Genomic DNA, 21810 nt, shown 5'->3' with positions numbered 1-21810 from the left:
ATGCTATAAAATTGAGGTTTTTTTGTTTTGTATTAAAGGTAATTCTGCAAAGTGTTGATCTCCAGTGAAAACTGGAATCTGGCCATGTGCAGTCTTAAATTTGTAATGGCAGGGAGTTTATTTAGGATTTTGATTTGACCACTACAAACAGGGTTTTTATATAATTTGTTAACCTGCTAGGGGAAACTCTCATTAGCACCAAAATCTGCTGAAATGACTAAAGCTTCTTTTACCTGTGAATAGGCTTTGTGAATTGTTTATTAGAAAGACTCAATAATTGCACTGTTTTGCAGGTTATTACTTGCTGGCGAACACACAGTTTACCTCACAGCCTGGGTACATTGGACGTCTGTATGGCCCCTCGCTGCCAGGAAACTTGCAGTATTGTCTGCGGTTTTATTATGCCGTATATGGATTTTTCAAAATGAGCGACACCCTGGCTGTTTATATCTTTGAGGAGAATCACGTGGTTCAAGAGAAAATCTGGTCTGTCTTGGAATCCCCAAAGGGAGTCTGGACTCAAGCTGAAATCACCTTCAAAAAGCCTATGCCTTGCAAGGTAACAACCAGCATTGCTTGTGTTTTGTTTTTCTCAAAGGTGTAGACGGAGATTTTTCATTCACTTCCCTTCTAGGGGGAATGTTAATCATCTTTGGCCCAACACTGCAAGGTGCTGAGAGTCTTCAGCTTCCAGTGAAGTTAATGATGGAGTGGAGGGCAATCAGCTTGCAGCGATGGTCAGAATCTTAGGGCACTTGTTAGCAGGTTTATTCTACTATTAGTTTGTTTGTTTGTTTATTGAGGTTGTGCCTCCAGGCCATCAGTCAAAAATCAGTGCCGCATTATGTTAGGCACGTTACATATGGATAATGAAGAACGAATCCCTACCCCAAGAAGTTTGCAATCTGAGTAATCCTGGTGCTCATGTTATTCCGGAGGACCTTAGTCTGTGAGTTACAGCTATAGCTGTGTGCAACTCGGTGGATTTGATTCTCATGGGCTCCATATACGTATAATTTTAGTTTTGCTTCACAGGGGGTTTGCAGGTGCCATTCTCATTTTCAGTTTTAACAAACCCAAAACCTCAAAAGCAAAAATTTCTGCTCAAACTGCTGAATTTGTCTTGGTAGTTTTGACTAAAACTAAGTCTCAACCTGAACCCAGAAGTCAGTCCAAGTTCACAGACATGGGTGAAGGTTTTGTGGAATCTGGTCAGAGTTTGTACCAAAAATAGGTGAATTAACAAAGTTTTTCTCAGAACCATCCACACCAACCCTCAAGCAGTCATCACACTTCTACTACCTTTCTCTTTTCCCCCCAAAGTTAATTTGACTTAGATAATCCCCAGGTATCAAAATCAGTCTAGAAGTCATTGTATCAGTTATCACAGTTCCTCTTTTGGGGTTCATCTACATGACAGCAGGAGGGTGTGATTTCCAGCACTGGAAGGCATACACACACTAGCTTTGCTCAAGCTAGCATGTTAACTAGCAATGTGGCCATGGTCACAGCTTGGGATAGTCACCTGAGTGTGTACACAGGGGATCAGGTGGGATTCTATTCGGGTGACTAGCTCAAGTCAATGCCTATGGCACCACAACTGTCCTGCTATATTTAGAGAGCTAGCTCAAACAGAGCTAGCATGATGTGTCTGCCCAAGCTCTGAATCACATCTCCCAGATAGAGTGTAGACATACCCTTGGAGCACCATTGCAAATGGTGCAAAAGATTTTGGGGGACCAGTTGCGAGTGGCTAAATGTTGGATCACATAAAAAGATGGATGACACTCACGATTTTGGAGAGTCTGTTTAATTTTACTATCAATGTTAATGCCTTTTTGATGTTTCTACAAGTGACCAGTAGTAGAAGGGAATTGAACTTCAGGAACAATATGATAATGCAGAAGGAAACTGAGACAGGCAGTCATAGATCCTGTCCTACATAAATACTTTTACAGAGCTCCTTAAAACTTTTTAAGAGGTTGTGGTACAGACTTGAAAATTTTGACAAGATGAGATGCTGCTGTTTGAACCCTAAGATGGTCCTGTCTTCACAAGTCTGCCACATGGTATTGCCATTCTTTTGAGCAAACAGTCAATTTTAATTCAATGAGAGAGAGGGAGAGGGAGAAAGAGGTGTAGGTGGAGGACCATTGGTATGTGCGGTACACACACAATGACTGTATGCCCAATTTCAAATGTGGGTTCCAGTCCCAGACAGACATCTGCTTCATGCACCTATGAAATATCTATTTGAGTGACCAAATGCAGGATTTCGTGGGCTAACTTTGCTGATATTTGGAGGCCTCACATTTCCTTGACTCCAGCTAATCTAATTTTAGGTCGGGGAACTTTACAGAAACCACAGTGGTGATATAGGTTTAGGACACCACTCCCCATGCAGTAGATGAGAACAGTACCCTGCTGATTGGCATCAGTAGATCTATCAGTGTGCTAATATGTCCATTCTCCTGACAAGTAGCAGATAGAATTATTTGTGATTAGCTCTGCCCCTTTGAGTGATACTGGGGATAGCTTTGTGTAACTGCATAAGAGAGCCCTCACAGCACAAGTGCCTAGTACTATGAGGATGTGTTTTGCTACTACTCTGTTCAAGGTACGTACTAGGCTGCAAAACGTGTCTGTGAGGAGACATGGGTTATAGTTCTGTCAATATGTTGATGACACTCAGCTTTGTCTTTGATTTATCTGACCAGGCTAATGTGATAGAATGGTATGTATGTAACTGGAGCCTGGATTAAGGCTAACTGGCTGAGGCTTCAAGCAGACAAGACTAAGGTGACATTAGATGATGGGAAGAAACTATAAGATTTGGTGAGTTATATTAATGTTCTTAATTGAGGGAGCAAGCTGCCATTTGTTATGCAGGTTTGCAGTGCAAGAGTCTTGTGGCAGGTGAGGCCAGCATGGTTTTTTCAATCTGCACTAGATGATTAGGGGTATGCCCATGTCTTTCAGATGTAGATCTTGTTACAATCATTTCTGTCTTTGCTCCCCTGACAGTTGAGTACTGCAATGCACTGTCCATGTTACCAGATCCAGAGTAGAATCTCTTCCTTCCTGGAGAGATCACAAGCTCTACAAAAGCATAAAGGAATCTTCTGCACTGAAATCTGCCTATGGTGAAACTTTCTACATCGGTGTCTAGCTATGATACTAAATAAAAATAAAAAATTTTCAGTCCAGTAAATCTTTACCCGAGTAGTTCCTTCCTCTGCAAACAGTCCCATTAACCACTCACATGGGCTTACTTTGACTACTTGTGTGTTTGACTACTTGTGTGAGTAAAAGAGTACAGATTTGATTTAGTGCTGTATTTAGTACCATTGCTTCAAATGAGAGCTAAAAATGACTACCTTGCATGTGTGAAACCTCAAGAAAAACATAAAATGGACAGATTTTAAAGCTCAGCCATTTCTGAGTTATGTATAAGCTAACTAGCATCTTAAAACATTCCTACACTGGGAGAATGTGGGGTGTGTGTGTGTTTTTTTTTTTTCCTCCTACCTTCATATAGTTAAAAATTGCTAAAGGTATTTATTTTGTTCAAACTTTCTAGGAATAACTTCTCCTTGGGTGGAGACCAAGTACACCCCAAAAGAAGAATTTAAAAAACAAACAAAAAACCTTATGAACACGTGAAAAGGGGGTTTTGCACTGAAAGTCTCTACCTTAGCTACAAAGTAGCAGGCTCTGTCAGGTAGCTGCTATAGTTGCAAAGTCACAATAAATAGTAATGAGATTCTTGTATGCAATTTCAGATTAATATGGAAAACAATGCAAAACTTCTATTAGATATATAGCAAATGTGTGGTGGGAAAATGGTGCTGATAAAAATCTTCCTAGGACAATGGAAGAAATATATACTCCCAGTTTGATTTCTTTTAATATCTGATTTATCTGGAAAATCTTTAGAAACTCATTTGATTTTTTTTAAATTGTTTGAAAAGTTTAGTAATTAATGTATTTAAAAACCTTTTAAAAACTTAATTAGCAAATAACTAAACAAAATACAGTTTGTGTGTATAATTTCCAGGATGGCTGTAGGCAGGGGCAGACTGGTTGAGAACTGGACCTGGAGAAAGAGGAGATCAAGGGAGTATTCCTATCTTCCCTTGGGCCTCCTGAAACCTGCAGGGGGTGGGAGAAACCCAATGTGCAATTGAAGGCTCAGGCTCCTTGGCCTCCTGGCAAGTCTTAAGAGTCTCACTCAGTCACTCCCCGGAGAGGTTTTTATGTGCAAAAGTATTTCTTTTCCCCTTGATATACTTACACAGGGACACACATCTCTGCAAGGGAAAAGACTAGAGGCTTGCTTTTTTTTTTTTTTTTTTAAATTAAACCTTGGGTCTCCAGCAGTTCTTTGATGTTCTATATTCAGCTCAGTAGAGCAGATGTTCTATAGTGGTATTACATGTCCAGAAGTTAACGACTTCTGAAAGTAGACCTGTAATCAGCTAAATTTTTATATTGTGCAGTAGGTCTCAGTAATGTTAGTCCTGTAAATTTAAGGTTTATTTTACTCACACACACAGAGACTTTTTGAGCTGTGGAGAATACCTACTTTGAGGGTGTCATAATTTAGGAACTCTTTATCCAATTTTACTTAAAATTGTGAAAAAACCCTACCTCAGCGTAGACTCAGCCTACTCATTTTAAGGCTGATACGACTTTTTTTGTTGTTTGGAAGGCAAAATTGGGCTTATAGTGGAAACCGTGTTGCAATCTTGATGATGCAGTAGCTGCCATTGCTACATAAGTAATGACCAACAACAGAATGTCTTAATTCTGTAATGAATCCATTGCTTTACAGCTCTCTCTATGGCCATATATAGTTTACATAAAATAGTTTTACAAATGGTTGATTAGACAAATAACATATTGAAGACCAAAAAGAAAAGGCGTACTTGTGGCACCTTAGAGACTAACCAATTTATTTGAGCATGAGCTTTCGTGAGCTACAGCATCCGATGAAGTGAACTGTAGCTCACGAAAGCTCATGCTCAAATAAATTGGTTAGTCTCTAAGGTGCCACAAGTACTCCTTTTCTTTTTGCGAATACAGACTAACACGGCTGTTACTCTGAAACCTGTCATATTGAAGACCATATCTCTAATGCCTTCAGAGGCGCACGTGTGTGTATATATAAATATTACACACACAAACTACGTTAAAAGAACGTTAATAAGGTTGTAAAGTCAAATACTCAAAAGTTAGAAAATGTCAGAATTAAGGTTGCCTGTGCTAGCTTAATTTGGCCTCTTTATGCATATGTATTAGAGTCTTTAATTACACAATCACATACTATTTCTTTTGACAGGGCCCCTGTCTGACTCAGGACACATGATGGATGGTGCTCATTTACTGAGCAGCTATTCACTGAACAACAAAGAACAAAATACTGGATTGCCTCAGGCCTCATTTACTGGAAACTATTCAAAGCCTGCTATAAAGACAGAATTATTATTTTCCTCATGAGCTTTTCTATGGTGCTTATCACTATAGCATCTGAGTGCTTCACAAACATTAATGACTTTATTTTCATAACACCCTTGTGAGATGAGGGGATATTATCCCCATTTCATAGATGGTAAACTAAGGCACTGAGAGATTAAGGTCAAATCATAGAATCATAGAATATCAGGGTTGGAAGGACCTCAGGAGGTCATCTAGTCCAACCCCCTGCTCAAAGCAGGACCAATCCCCAATTAAATCATCCCAGCCAGGGCTTTGTCAAGCCTGACCTTAAAAACTTCTAAGGAAGGAGATTCTACCACCTCCCTAGGTAACGCATTCCAGTGTTTCACCACCCTCCTAGTGAAAAAGTTTTTCCTAATATCCAACCTAAACCTCCCCCACTGCAACTTGAGACCATTACTCCTTGTCCTGTCCTCTTCTACCACTGAGAATAGTCTAGAACCATCCTCTCTGGAACCACCTCTCAGGTAGTTGAAAGCAGCTATCAAATCCCTCCTTATTCTTCTCTTCTGCAGACTAAACAATCCCAGTTCCCTCAGCCTCTCCTCATAAGTCATGTGTTCCAGACCCCTAATCATTTTTGTTGCCCTTCGCTGGACTCTCTCCAGTTTATCCACATCCTTCTTGTAGTGTGGGGCCCAAAACTGGACACAGTACTCCAGATGAGGCCTCACCAATGTCGAATAGAGGGGGACGATCACGTCCCTCGATCTGCTCGCTATGCCCCTACTTATACATCCCAAAATGCCATTGGCCTTCTTGGCAACAAGGGCACACTGCTGACTCATATCCAGCTTCTCGTCCACTGTCACCTCTAAGTCCTTTTCCGCAGAACTGCTGCCTAGCCATTCGGTCCCTAGTCTGTAGCTGTGCATTGGGTTCTTCTGTCCTAAGTGCAGGACCCTGCACTTATCCTTATTGAACCTCATCAGATTTCTTTTGGCCCAATCCTCCAATTTGTCTAGGTCCCTCTGTATCCTATCCCTGCCTTCCAGCGTATCTACCACTCCTCCCAGTTTAGTATCATCCGCAAATTTGCTGAGAGTGCAATCCACACCATCCTCCAAATCATTGATGAAGATATTGAACAAAACCGGCCCCAGGACCGACCCCTGGGGCACTCCACTTGACACCGGCTGCCAACTAGACATGGAGCCATTGATCACTACCCGTTGAGCCCGACAATCTAGCCAACTTTCTACCCACCTTATAGTGCATTCATCCAGCCCATACGTCTTTAACTTGCTTTAACATATGTCTTTAACGTCTTTAACATTTTCCTTTACTACACAATCCTGATTCATCCCCACAGAAACTCAATTCTATGCATTGAATGATGCAGGGGTCCTCATGTGTGTCATCACATAATTAAAGAGTGTACCATAATGCAGACACACAAGGCGGCTAAATTAAGGTGGTATAGGCAACCTTAATTCTGGGATTTCCTAACTTTTGAGTGGTAGGCTTTGAAATCTTTTACTGCTCTTTTTATATAATTTGTGTGTGTAATTTCCTAGTTTTTAAAAAAAGCAAACTGAAGAAAAACTCCATTATGTGGCATCATATGGACACATGGGTCATCAGCAGGGATGGAACTTTTAGACCCACCACGCAGACCTCTGCCATTTGAACTAACAGATTAACTGATAACAGTAGGTTGTTGTCCTCTGTGTGGACCAGCTCTAGAGGGGGATTAGATGCACACTTTGCCAGTAGATTCAGATATTTGCTGACAGCAGAGGAATGGTGAGACATAGGAATCTTGGGTTCCAATCCAGGGTGCTCTGTGGGGTATAGACTTTATTTTTTGGCTCTTTCCCCCCTTCCCCTCCCCCCCACCCCCGGCCCCATATGCGATCCCTTCGGTCTCATCCCCTCTAGCCTGTCCACATCTCAGTCTGGTCTCTTTCTCATCCATGGGTCCTCGTCCCAGCCTCCGCTCCTCGGGCTTTTCATTCTAGTTCCAGTCTCCTTTCACAGCAAGTCCCACCCTCACCCCTCCAGACTCCCCTTCCCAATCTTTCCTTCTCTCCCGGAACTAGTCTCTTTGCCCAGCCAGTCCCCAAAACCTGGCAGGGAAAATTTCAGCCCAAATGGTTAGTTTGGCAAATTATAAGCAACTGAAAACAGGGTCTTTGCCCATCTCCCATAAGACATCTTAATAGGCACTGTGACTAGCTCTGCATATTTTGTTTATAAAGTATCATAGTTGATGCATGCATATGTTTGAGACAGAACAAGTCTAAACTGAAAAGTAAACTTAAATGTGCATGGTAATTTGCTTGATCAAACTTTTGGTTGACAGATGTTACTTGGTAGGTTGGCTAAGTAAGTGTCTGTGGAAATAGCAAACAGCCTCTGGTGATGTAATGTCTTGGATGCCACTTAATGGCAAATAAAGCCAGCGACTCAGATCTTTATGCTGTTCCTTTCTTTGGCCAGAGAATCTTTTGAAAATTGTAAGACTCCTATTGTCAGAAAGTGGTAGTTCCAGAGCTTCTGATTGCATATTTCCTTCATCTTTCTCCTCAGTCTAGGGAATGATGTATGGTACAAACATTACTCCCAAAATCTTTTCAGGTACGTTTTGAGATTTTTCTGATGAATTTTGGGGACAAAGTGGCATTTGTCTGTTGAAGCTAGCACTTGTGTGTCTCAGACTAATAAAAGGCTCTCTACTTTTGAGGATCCTGGTTTGTATAGGTTCTTTTTGAATAAGTAAATTGGAGTCTGGGAGCAGTTTACTGGCTTGAATTCTGAGCGCAGGAAACTTGCAGCTGTCCAGAAGGCATTAATGTAGCATTTGTAAGTACCATGTCAAAATGTTAGATGGATATGAATCACCCAAGCAAGTTATAAATTCTAATATACATACTGCAAATAGAACACAAAAGTTACATTGAATAATGTTAGCAGATGAACTTAATCTCAGAAAAGGCAGGAAATTCAAAGTTATCCTTTCTTACAGCATGAGCTAAGGACAGAGTAAGTGCATATGATTCTGTACATAAGCATTGCAGAATTTGAAAATGGTACTTTATGAACAAGCATGAGGATGAGGAGGTCAGAGGGAAGATCCTGGCATTTATGGGCATGGATCAGACCCATGATCTATTAAGGTTTTGTTTATGGTAGCATGAAAAATGACAGCTTTTTAGATTGTTTGAAACACATTTCAGTTTAATATTGAGAACAGATTTGGAGTCAATTTCACTAGAGTGAAGGGGTGGATTCAGACTATATGAGGTGGGGGGGAATCCACTTAACAAGTGAGTTCCAAACATGCACACACATGCACTACACAGCTTGAATGTGTGTGTGGCGACAACTCACCAGCACAGCACCTCCTACTGGTCATCTCAGGAATTAACTCTCCAGTGTATGGAGCGCCTCCTCCTGGCTGGAGTCACGCCTGCCACTGGCCCTCATGTCCCTCCACCTTGGGATGCTGCCCCCGGGCAGTGCCCCCACACTCTGGGTCTCCCCTCCCAGGGGAACCCCCAACCTTCTATCCTTACCTTGCCTCCGTGGCTACTGCCAGTCATCATCTAGCCCCTGCTCACTGGGGCAGACTGCAGTATGTAAACCACTCATCACTGGCAAGGGGGGGTTTGGACCTGCTGCCTTTCCCTGCAGCCCCATACCTCTCTTCAGGCCTTGCACAAGGCCTGCAGCCTGGGGAGTTGCTAGGTTGGAGTACCCCAGCTCCTCTTGCCTTTCTCTAGCACCCAGGGTTGTAAGTTCAATCCACCTCAGGTTTTCTCCTTCAAGGTGTTTCATAGATATTAAGGTCAGAAGGGACCATTATGATCATCTAGTCTGACTTCCTGCACAATGCAGGCCACAATCTCATCCACCGACTCCTGCAATAAACCTCTCACCTATGCCTGAGCTACTGAAGTCCTCAAATCACGGTTTAAAGACTTCAAGGTGCAGAGAATCCTCCAGCAAGTGACCCGTGCCCCATGCTACAGAGGAAGGCGAAAAACTCCCAGGGCCTCTTCTGATCTGCCCTGGAGGAAAATTCCTTCCTGACCCCAAATATGGTGATCAGCTAAACCCTGAGCATGTGGGCAAGATTCACCAGCCAGATACCCAGGAAAGAATTCTGTAGTAACTCAGATCCCAGCCCATCGAACATCCCATCACAGGCCATTGGGCCTATTTACCATGAATAGTTAAAGATCAATTAACTGCCAAAATCATGTTATCCCATCATACTATCTCCTCCATAAACTTATTGAATTTAATCTTGAAGCCAGTTAGGTCTTTTGGCCCCACTGCTTCCCTTGGAAGGCTATTCTATTCACTCCTCTGATGGTTAGAAACTTTCGTCCAATTTCAAGTCTAAACTTCCCGATGGACAGTTTATATCCATTTGTTCTTGTGTCCACATTGGTACTGAGCTTACATAATTCCCCTCCGGTATTTATCCCTCTGATATATTTATAGAGGGAAGTCGTATCTCCCCTCAACCTTCTTTTGGTTAGGCTAAACAAGCCAAGATCCTTGAGTCTCTCTTCATAAGACAGGTTTTCCATTCCTCGGATCATCCTAGTAGCCCTTCTCTGTACCTGTTCCAGTTTGAATTCATCCTTCTTACACATAGGAGATCAGAACTGCACACAGTATTCTAGATGAGGTCTCACCAGTGCCTTGTATAACGGTGCGAACACCTCCTTATCTCTACTGGAAGTACCTCGCCTGATGCATCCCAAGACCGCATTAGCTTTTTTCACGGCCATATCACATAGACGGCTCATAGTCATCCTTTGGTCAACCAATACTCCAAGGTCCTTCTCCTCCTTCGTTACTTCTAATCGATGTGTCCCCAGCTCATAACTAAAATTCTTGTTGTTAATCCTTAAATGCATGACCTTGCACTTCTCACTATTAAATTTCATCCTATTACTATTACTCCAGTTTACAAGGTCATCCAGATCCTCCTGTATGATATCCCTGTCCTCCTCTAAATTGGCAATACCTCCCAGCTTTGTATCATCCGCAAACTTTATTAGTATGCTCCCACTTTTTGTGCCGAGGTCAGTAATAAAAAGATTGGTCCCAAAACCGATCCCTGAGGAACTCCACTGGTAACCTCCCTCCAGTCTGACAGTTCACCTTTCAGTATGATCCGCTGTAGTCTCCCTTTTAACCAATTCCTTATCCACCTTTCAATTTTCATATTGATCCCCATCTTTTCCAATTTAATTAACAATTCCCCATGTGGCACCGTATCAAATGCCTTACTGAAATCTAGGTAAATTAGATCCACTGCATTTCCTTTTGTCCAGTCACAGCCCTTCTCAGATTCTGCTTTATTAAATCAACAAACACGCAAAAAACAAAATTCTCAACTCCATCCATTTACCTCCTTATCAGGTCAGTTCCAGGTCTTTCCTGCTGGTAGTCTCACTCCCCAAGTTCCAGGTTTCTCTATTGCAGTGATTCTCAAACTATTGTACTGGTGACCCCTTTAACATAGCAAGCCTCTGAGTGCAACCCCCCCCCCATAAATAGATAAACAAGTGTTTTTAATTTATCATTATAGATGCTGGAGGCAAAGTGGGGTTTGGGGTGGAGGCTGACAGCTTGTAACCCTCACATGTAATAACCTTGTGACCCTCTGAGGAGTCCAGACCCCCAGTTTGAGAACCCCTGCTCTACTGGAGCCTAGTCACTTCCAGCAGCCTCTGTACTTCATTCTGTTCCCCCAGAGAACTTTCTCTGCCCCTTTTTGCTACCCCTTTACAGGTGAATCAGCAGATCCCTGCTCAGGTGTGCCCCCTTGGTAACTATGGTTGGTTGGCCCCAGACCTCTAGCCCTTAAGGGGCAAGCCCCACTGTTACACTGAGAAATCCCTGTCTCCCGCTCTCATGAGCTTCAGCCTTGAAGTTGACAGGACATAGATTCATTCTTAGTTCCTTAGAAACACAATCACCAGGGGAGATCATTAACATGGAAAAAGAGAGGGAGATGCTCTCTTACACACCTTGGACCAGTTCCACAGATGTCTTTGAAGACTGGAACTGAGATTTTAAACCTGACCCAGTACGCTGTGGGGAGCCAGTGTAGAACACACAGTATTCAGGCTGAAGCTCACTTGGTGAGTGGTGTTGCTGAGGGGCTGGGCTGTTGCATTCTGGGTTAACAAAAATTTGTCAAGGTCTTTGTATTTCCTGGAGAGTTGGAGAGTTGAAATAATCCAATCTTTGAAGTCACGAAAGCCTGGGCAACCACAGACAATTCGCCATTTATAAAGGGAAGTTCCCTAGGCAATATCAAGTGAAAGAGGGCATAAAGCCTTATGACTCCTTAATATGCAACTTCTACGTTCAGTTAAAGCATTTTTTGTCAAGTTTCAAAGGGACTCCCATGCAGTTTCTGAATTGGAAGGGTGATGGCTGTGTCATAAGAACTTGTGGGTGTGCAACTTAAAGCAACAGGGAAACGAACCTTGCCCCAAAAACAAAGAAATGGCCCTAAAATGTCAGCTGCTGAAAATCCCATTCTGAGTCTTCATGGTTAAAATCTCAAATAATGTAAGATTTCTCAAAATATGGTGATCAGTATTGGATACCCATTTGTCTGTGACATTTGATATACACTTTTAAAAATAACATCCTAGAAAAACTGTTAAAGAAAATAATTTAAAAACTTAGGAAATATAAATCCTCCTACACTCATCACAGCAGCTAGATGAGGAGTGAATACTATATCCCCATTATGACTACTTAGTTGTTCTGCACTATTTAACTGACATTTATTTACTTGCTTGGTTCTCTGCACTGAATATTGTTTTCCAAGAGGTGTGTATGTCTAACAGAGCTTGTGAGATTATCAGGTCAATGATGTGGCCAAAGATATGACAGTACTCTTCTGTCCAAGGGCAAAATCTCCCGCTGCGCTGTCCCTCCCCACCGCCCCAAAATTTAAGAACCAAACAGCGTCATTAAGGAGGGAACAAACTCATAATATTAGGATATGGGAAATTTAGCAGGGCTCTGTGGGACTGCTAAACATATCACTAGTCTATTTACTTTTCTGTACAGACAGCATTCTCTGCTAGATAAAATAATCCATTGATATAGATGTGGCAGAGTCTGTGGCTTTAACTTGTTCTGTGAGCTTCTCATTTCCCTTCTTCAGTCTATTTCTCCTTAGACAAATGTGCATTTCAGAAATTTGTCCAAATGTTACGAGCAGATGTTACCAGGCTTTTCCAATTCAATATGCACCAGATTTTCAGATCAATTTCTTTTGCTCTTTACAATCCACAGCATTTGCATAGGCAGTTTATCTGAGTAATCTGTAACATGAGAAAGTTACACTGGTTTAATTTAGCGTGATTTTAAAGCCAACTTGGTTAGACGGATGTGTGGACATTCTTATTTTGGTTTGAGTGACTTATTTCGGTTAAGTGTATATCAATTTCTATCAATTTAGCTAACCAAAATAAACCTGGTTAAACTGAAATAAGAATGTCCATACAGCTGTTTGCACCAGTTTGATTAAAAACTGATTAAAGTTAAACTGGTACAACTTTCCCAATGTAGACAAGCCTTGAGTCGATCAGCCTGATTCTTCCCTTTGCTATACCAGTTTTATGCTAGTGACATTATCTTAACGTAGTTACACTTGCGTAAAACCAGTGTAACCGAGTGAAGAATCAGGCCCAATGTTTTGTTTTGTGAAATGTTATGAACTGGCCAATTACACTTTAGCACATTTTTATTTGTATTGGAATGCAATATTTGTGGATTTGGCAAGATCATCAATATCTTTGTGCTATATAAAGTTTTATAACTATTCCTACTAATGTAAGGCCGATCCCAACTCCACTCATAGTCAATTGCAGGCTTTCCATTGACTTTGGTGGAACTGGGCTTAAGGGGCCTAAGCATGCAAGATGTTGAGTGTGTGCTGTGAGGGGCTGAACTGCCTCATCTAGACTTCAGTGGGAATTAAGGGCATTCTGGACCATCCAGAATGTGCTCAGTACTTCATCAGAATGAAATAGTTCATACCTTCTTTGCTAATTTGTTAACATTTTTTCAGCACTTGAAGGTTCTGTTTTAAAAATTGAGACTAAATGCTAAATTTAATTCTTCACACTTAGTTTAAGTTTTAAAACTAAACTGTGTTTTTCCTGCTCATAGAGATTTACAATTTTTTTTTTAAATCCTGGATAATTTTTGAAGTCATTGGTTCAGATTTCTTCGATGGATATGAGTTTACCAGCCATTCACACGCCATTATTTTCCCAGAGTACATTGCGCAGCAGTAGGTTTTCTAAAGTCTAAGCAGTGGTCAGTGACAAAGTCATCAGCTCGGGGCACGGCCACTGATACTAGGGAAGCTTATTGCTGGGTAGTGAGAGGGAGTGCTCAGTAGCAGCATAATTGAAAACAGTACCTGAAAGTTATTTTCAAATTCACAAAAGTGTACAGTCATGTTTATAGTATAATTGCACTTTACTGCCTTAATCTCTGTTTTTGTTAGGCTCAGACCAAATAGTCAGCAATACTGTAGGTTAAACTGCATGACGGTCTCAGGCAACATAACCTACTGCTGGGGCACAGTTTACCTTCTGTGACAGAGTTCCTCCTCTGACTTGGTGGGTCCTGCACTTATTGGTGGTTTGCTTGCCTCAGAGATTCATGGCAGCCCTCAGTTTGGCTACTTTTGCTAGTGGCTCAAACCTGCCATTCATTCAGCTAACCTCCTCACTGGCCAGCATGGGAAAAAGGAAGGAGAACAATCCCTGCAGTCTCTGTTGATCCACCATGTGGGTCGGGGAACAGCCCAGAGACTTTCCCCTCTGATGGAACCCACAGTCCAGGTCAATTCCTCCTATGTCTGATCAGGAGTTGGGAGGAACCCAGACCCGCCCTCTACTCCGGGTTCCAGCCCAGGGCCCTGTGGACTGCAGCAGTCTAGAGTGCCTCCTGGAACAGCTGTGCAACAGCAACAACTCCCTGGGCTACTTCCCCCTGGCCTCCTTCCAACGCCTTCTTTATCCTCACCACAGGATCTTCCTCCTGCTGTCTGATAATGCTTGTACTCCTCAGTCCTCCAGCAGTACACCATCTCAGTCTCTACTCTTAGTGCCTCTTGCTTCTAGCTTCTCACACACACACACACACCACAAACTGAAGTGAGCTATTTTTTAAATGATTCTAGCAGCTTCTTAATTGTCTCCAGGTGTCCTAATTAGCCTGCCTGCCTGAATTTGTTCCAGCAAATTCCTTCTTGTTCTGGAACTGCCCCTGTTACCTTACCCGGGGAAATGGACCTGCTTAATCTGGCTTCTGCTTCAAAAAAACACTCCTGTAGCTATTTGGCCTGACCCTGTCACACTTCCCATCATCAGATTGGGCCAGTGCCTCAGTTTTCTGTCTGATTGGGTAGTCTAGGTCTCTACCTGAACCAAAACTCTCATTTCTGGGGTAAACAGTGCAAAAGGAAAAACCCAGCTTCCTACGCTACGTCAGGGTCTGGCTGCGTCTTCTTCCTTTTTCTCAGAGCTTTGCCCTTTTCATGCAGGGCTCCCGATTGGTCCTTTGCCTAGCTTCTATTAGTCTTAGGGCTTTTTTTACAGGCTTCTATGTCAGGTGCTTTCTCCTTGGCAAGATCAGAATTACTGCCTGTTTCCTCCTTGGCAGAGACTTACAGCAGGTCCTCCCATTTCCCCTCCCCCTCTAGGAGCAGGTAGACTACATATATACAGATTTCAACCTCAGTCCTCCTGGTCCAGGTACAGAAAAAGAGAATGGGGAATCATTCAACCCAACTCAATATAACCTGCGAGCCAAAACCCAACTTTGTATCCTGGAAGAGATGAGTTTTGAATCATCATTGCAAATTACTTGCATGCTTGCGTTTCTATTTAGTATGAATGTTGCCTTCTTCTGTACCAATTACTGATACGTGGCTGATAAATTACAAGACTCGATCACTGATTTTTGTTGATGCTGTAGACCAAGGAGATTAAGTAAGCACTGGAACATAAATCAAACATGTTTTGAGAAACTGATGTAAAGATTTGTAAACAGATGCGTGAATAATGTCCTGGGCATCTCCCTTTACTCACTGCAAAAATCAGAGGTAAAGGAGGAAAGCACTTTTTAACTTCAATAATATTGGCAACAGCTGACTGCATCCACTAATATTTCCTAATTTAACCTCCAGGATATCACACAAACCCAAGAGGTATTTTAATAATTCTAGACTGAAACAATAAATGTATTCTTCATCATCTGTCATGTTAAATAAAGAAAACATGAGCTGAACACTCAGATGATCCTCTGCCCTCTCATCCCCTCCTCTATGGCATGCATTAATTCACTTATGGAAGACTTACCCTGGGAAAAGAAATTGTCAAAATTAATATAAACGTAAATATTGCAAGGCTCAAATTAGATCACAATCAGTCATCATCTAGGTCAGTGGTCTCCAACCTTTTTATGCCCAAGATCACTTTTGGAATCTAAGGGCAACCCAGGATCTACCCTGCCCCTGCCCCAAAGCCCCGCCTCGCTCACTCCATCCCCCACCCCTCTCCGTCGCTTGCTCTCCCCCCACCCTCACTCATTTTCACCAGGCTGGGGCAGGGGGTTGGCGTTCCAGAGGGGATGCAGGCTCTGGGCTGGGGCTGAGGGGTTTGCAGTGTGGGAGGGGGCTCTGGGCTGAGCCTGGGACAGGGGATTGGGGTGCAGGAGGGGGTGAGGGGTGCAAACTCTAGGAGGGAGTTTGGGTGCAGGAGGGGGCTCTGGGCTGGGGCAGAGTGTTGGGATACGGGGGGGGGGGGTAAGGGGTGCTGGCTCTGGGAAGGGGCTCCAGGCTGGGGCAGAGTGTTGGGGTACAGGGTGCTGGCTCTGGGAGGGGATTTGGGGTGCAGGAGGGGGTACAGGTTGCTGGCTCTGGGAGAGGGCTCAGGGATGGGGGTTGGGGTTCAGGAGGGGGTTTGGGGTGCTGGCTCTGGGAGGGGGTGTCAGGGCTGGGGCTTGGGGAGGGTTCAGGGTGCAGAAAGGGGTATGGGGTGCTGGCTCTGGGAGGGGGCTCAGGGATGAGGGTTGGGGTGCGGCCTCCTGCCAGGCAGCACTTACCTCTGGCAGCTTCTGGTCAGCAATGGGTGCAGCGAGGCTAAGGCAGGATCCCTGCCTACCCCAGCCCCTCACCGCTCCCAGAAGGGGCCAATGTGCCTCTCTGCAAGCACCGTCCCTGCAGCTCTCCTGGCCAATGGAAGCTGCGGGGAGCGGTGCTTACAGGCAGGAGCAACGAGCAGAGGGAGCCACACTGCACCTTAGTGGCAGCCACACTGCACCGCCAGAGATCGCGATTGACTGGGAGATCCTCTAGGATCGACTAGTCTATCACGATGGGCCTATTGGTGACCGCTAATCTAGGTGCAGTGTGAAGGACCGATTCAGAGGCCAAACCTGAAATGAAAATAAGCAAAAGACTGAAAGACATACCGATACCATCCAAACTTACAGGTGAGCAGCAAGCATACTTAAATGGGCCAAAATTATAATTAAAGATGTTAGGGACAAATAAGGGGTCAAATAAATATACATTTTGATCTGGTAAAGAAAAATGTCTTCTACTCCATTCCTCATAATGGCACCAGGAATGTTACTAAAGGAAAGTTTCAGAAACACTGAATTGGTCAAGAGAACACTAGACAACTTCACAGTGCATTATGTTACTTCCGTGCTGGAAAATCCATTTTTCCTGAGCATAAGCCAACAAAGTAGCCATGGAAACATTAGCCACGTGGCAGTAGCATGTCACTTACTACCTCAAAAAACAAGGGTAGAATTTAGCAAGGTTAAAGGTACATATACAGACACTGGGACAGAATTACACATTGGATAGTCTTTGTTGCTTGGTAAAGCTAAAAGGCTGAACTAAAATTTTGGGGGAAAAGTTGAGTACTTACTCAGTTAAATCCTTGACTGGCCAATACCTATTGTAAAAGCACTACATCACTACTGCTTTCTGTGAGATCCAATGGGTAACTGTATATCGAAAAATATAATTCATGCCAGTCAGCATGGTTTCCTGGAAGGTAGGTCTTGTCAAACAAACCTATTGTCCCTTTTTGACAGCATTACAGGTTTGGTTGATAAAGGCAACTGTTTTGATACAGTATAATTAGATTTCTCCAAGGCATTAGAGTTAGTACCACATGACATTTTGATTAAAAATTTGCATTATATGGAATTAACAGGGCACACATTAGATATTAAAATGTAGTTGTTACTGAAAGATATCAACGAGCAGGGCTGTTTCTAGTGAGTTTCCCGAGGATTAAATCTTGGTCCAAAGCTATTTAATATTTTTATTAATGACATAGATCATGATAGAAAATCTTTGCTGGTAAAGTTTGAAGAGAACAAAAAGATGGGTGGGATAGTAAATAATGAGGAAAAGGGGTTACTCTTATAGGGTAATTTGATTTGCTTAGTTAAATGGTCACAATCCAACAAAATGCCTCTTAATGGAACCAAATGCAAAGTGATATATCTGGGAATCAAGAATGCAAGTTATACCTGTAGGATGTGAGACTCTATCTTGGAAAACAGTGACTCAGGGAAGGACTTAGGGATCATCAAAGAAAAGCATCTTAATATGAGCTCTCAATGCAATGCTGTGGCAAAAAGGGTTAATGTGGATGTAAAAAAGGGGACTATCAAGGGAAGTGATCTTGCCTCTCTAGTTAGCATTGGTAAGACCACTGCTAGAATACTGTGTCCAGTTATTGTGTCCGCAGTTGAAGCGGGATATGGAAATACTAGTCTGTTTAAAGGAGGCCCACAAAAGTGAGCCAGATCCTGGAAAACAAGCCTGATGAAGTGAGGCTTAAGAAGCTCCCCTTATTCATCTTATCAAAGAAGAGGTTGAGTGGGGACTTGATTGCTGTGTATAGATGCTTACACACAGAAAAGAGATCTGAGCATAAGAGTGGGGTGGGAATTTCAACCTTGATGACTAAAGCATAATGAGATCTGATAGCTGGAAGTTGAAGTTTAATAAATGTAGCCTTGAAATAAGATGCAATTTTGTAGCATCTTTTGGAAGGGAATTAAACTTTGAAACAGCTTACCAGGCAAGGTAGTGGACTCACCATTGCTTGGAATCTTTAAAACAAGATTGTTTTTTTAAAAAAAGATACACCTTAATTCATTTTCTAGGAGAAACTGTATGGACTGTGTGGTGTGGAGTACGCTGGATGGTCCCTTCTGGCCTTGAGTCTGAATCTGAGTTCCTCTGTTCATCCCCCTGTTTTATGGGCCATGGGGAGAACAGGATTGCTTGCATTGCCCTCAACGTTCGCAAAACACTTGCAGCTCTGTATTAAGACGATGATTATAATCAAATCTCATGCTTCAGGCCATTAGCCTGTTGCCTGCAGGAGTCAGGAAGGAATTTCTCCCCCCAATGCATAATTGGCCAGCTGTATTCTGAGGAGGGAATAGGGGTAGGCTTTGCCTTCCTCTGAAGCAGTAGAGTGTGGCCACACCGAGAGATGGATCATAGGACAAGTGTTCTGAGGTGGTACAGAAAATCCTCTTCCTAGATGCCTGGCTGGTTTGTCTTGCTGACATGCTCGGTGTCCTACTCATCAGATTTGGGGTCAGCAAGGAATTTTCCCCAGGGTCGGACTGGCAGGGACTTGGAGGTTTCTCACCTTCCTCTGCGGCATGTGGCATGGTTCACCTGCTAGTATCATTTGGGCATTTCTCAGCTAATCAATTCCCTGCCATTGCATTGGTGACACCTTAATCACTGCTGTTCTCTAACTATGGCACACAGGTTAGTCTCCTGAAATGCTTTGGTCTAACTAAAGATTTTGGACTTAATACAGGGTATTCAGAGTAGGTGGTCTAATGGTCCTTTCTAGCCTTGGATTCTTTGAAAATATGAAATCTTTTATATGGTGTAGATCAGGGGTGGGCAAACTACGGCCCACGGGCCAGATCTAGCCTGTCAGGGCTTTGGATCTGGCCCGTGGGATTGCCCCCCGTGGTGCCGCAGGCCCCGCGCTGCTCTCAGAAGCGGCCAGCACCATGTCCCTGGGGCCGGGGGTGGCAGTGGGGGCAGAGGGCTTTGTGCATTGCCCTTGCCTCCAGGCATCGCCCCCTGCTGCTCCCATTGGCTGGGAACGGGGAACCATGGCCAATGGGAGCTTTGGGGGAGGTACCTGGAGGCATGGCAAGGGCAGCGCTCAGCGTGCACCAGGGCCTGCCCTGGCCCTGGTGCACGCTGCTGTCACCCCAGAGCCGCTTTAGGTAAGCGGCGCTGGGCCGGAGCCTGAACCCCTCCAGCATCCTGCCCCCAACTCCCTGCCCTAAGCCCCCTGCCTGCCCCTCGCACCCCTCCTGCACCCCAATCCCTTTCCCTGAACTCCCTCCTGCAGTCCGCACCTCTTCTGCACCCCAACCCCCTTCCCTGAGCCCCCTCATACACTCCACACCGCTCCTCCTCCCACACCCCGCACTCCCTCCCGCACCTCAACCCTCTGCCCCAGCCCTGCATACAATTTCCCCACCCAAATGTGGGCCTTGGCCCAAAAAGTTTGCCCACCCCTGGTGTAGATTATTGCAATTGAACAAAAAGCTTGATCCTTCTCTGATTGAAGTCAATGGAAAAATTTAATAGGGAGCAGCTTTAGGCCCAAAGTGCTTAAACATTATTTCACTATTAAGAGTTGTAAAATTGTGACTCATCCATTCACGTGCCACTTTCTTGAAGTTGAAGCTTGGGGGTTTTATGAAAATATCATCTCTGTAGCCAAAAGTCATCCACACTGAACTTTTTATTTTATAGAGATAGATGTTTAACATATGCCATAGTGGTTATATGTCATTGTGTCAATTATTCCCAAGGCACTGAATTTTTACTGAATAGTTTGTTTCTTGAGAATTGTCTTACAATTTGTTTAATCATATGAGGATGAAAACTTTATATCTCCATAGCAAAAGGTTTCAGAACCATGATTAGAAGGAGACTGGAAATTGAATTCATGTATTCATGTATTCTTTAAAGATTTAAGTGTGGTTATCTGACTGTTCATTATGCATTTGCAGGTTTTAGTAAATATTACATAGTTAAGCAACTTGGCACTACCCTGTTCAACAACTATATTTGCAGGCACCACAGGTCCTGTTAAAGACAGTGAAAAGTGATTAAAAGTATATACATGGTTTTCTATGATAACGAATTTTCAGCATAAGCCAAAAATTGTAAGTGAGCAGAGAACCTCAAATGTGAAGCTGAGGGATTAACAATTTGTACTGGAATGTGAATCAGCCATGAGAAACATACCTGGCTGCAGCCACTAAGTCATGCCTGATCACAATGAAATAGCTTTGAAAATTTTCCCAAAAATGATGGCAGCAAATTACTTTTGTTAGTCAGATACACAATTTTTATTATTTGCCCATCTACTGCTTTGCAGCAATACGCACAGGAAATAAGCTTTGTATTTTCTTGATTAATTCAAACGGATCTGCACCAACCTTGATCCGAGGGCAATCAGGAATCTCACATGGTTTCAGTGGTTCTTTGCGTTCTGTTTGCTGTATTGATTGCAGATTACATACTTGAATACCTTATTTTTCATGGCAGAATTCATGCCTGGCCAAAATAGGATGTCTTGGACTCCTCTTATACTTCTCGGTACCCAGATGGACACTATGGAGTATGCTTAGCATTTTCAACCTCAGGCTGCATAGTAATATGATCTCGTTTGTAGAGAATCCCATTTTATGGAGCAGTTTCACTTCTATAAACTCAGGACGGTATGTCTTTATTTTTGAAGCATACCTGGGCCTTTTCTGGTGGCCATCCCATAGCGTTTTAAAAAAAGTAAATGTTTAAACTATTAAAATGGTACTCATTAAAAGTTTAACCATTAGGCTCCACTGCTGCCCTGTGCACCTGGGGTCCCGGCTGCCACCCTGAGTGCCCAGGGCTCTCCTCCCACCCCGCGCCTGGGAACTCTGCTCGCTGCCAGCCCCACACCGGGGACTCTGCTGCCGGCCCTGAGCCTGGGGTCGGCAGCCAGGATCTTGGGCACGGGGCAGCAGACAGGATCTTGGGGGCGTGGCTGGCAGCTGGGACCTGGGGCCGGCAGCTGGGACCTGGGGCCAGCAGCTGGGACCCTGGGCGGGGGTGGGAGGGAGCGCGGCAGCCAGGATCCTGCAGTGGAGTTGAAACGTTAACCAGACTACCTTACCTATAAGACTCATGCTTATCGGTTAATCTGTTAACATTTTACATCCCTAGTGCATCCATAACTT

General features: G+C 43.5%; 1 protein-coding gene across 2 annotated transcripts in view; it reads left to right on the top strand.

Annotated features, from left to right (window-relative positions):
- The window catches only part of MAMDC2 (MAM domain containing 2), a 104232-nt gene that overhangs the window by 66517 nt on the left and 15905 nt on the right, over window positions 1–21810 (top strand). For both annotated transcript variants that reach the window (XM_084627646.1, XM_084627647.1), the window contains exon 9: window positions 294–559. In XM_084627646.1, coding sequence (XP_084483772.1) covers window positions 294–559 — 266 coding nt within the window. The remainder of the gene's footprint in view (window positions 1–293; window positions 560–21810) is intronic.

This window comes from Lepidochelys olivacea (assembly GCF_965140295.1).
Source record: "Lepidochelys olivacea isolate rLepOli2 genome assembly, chromosome: 5".
NCBI lineage: Eukaryota > Metazoa > Chordata > Testudines > Cheloniidae > Lepidochelys > Lepidochelys olivacea.
This window is presented reverse-complemented; position numbering and strand designations above follow the sequence as displayed.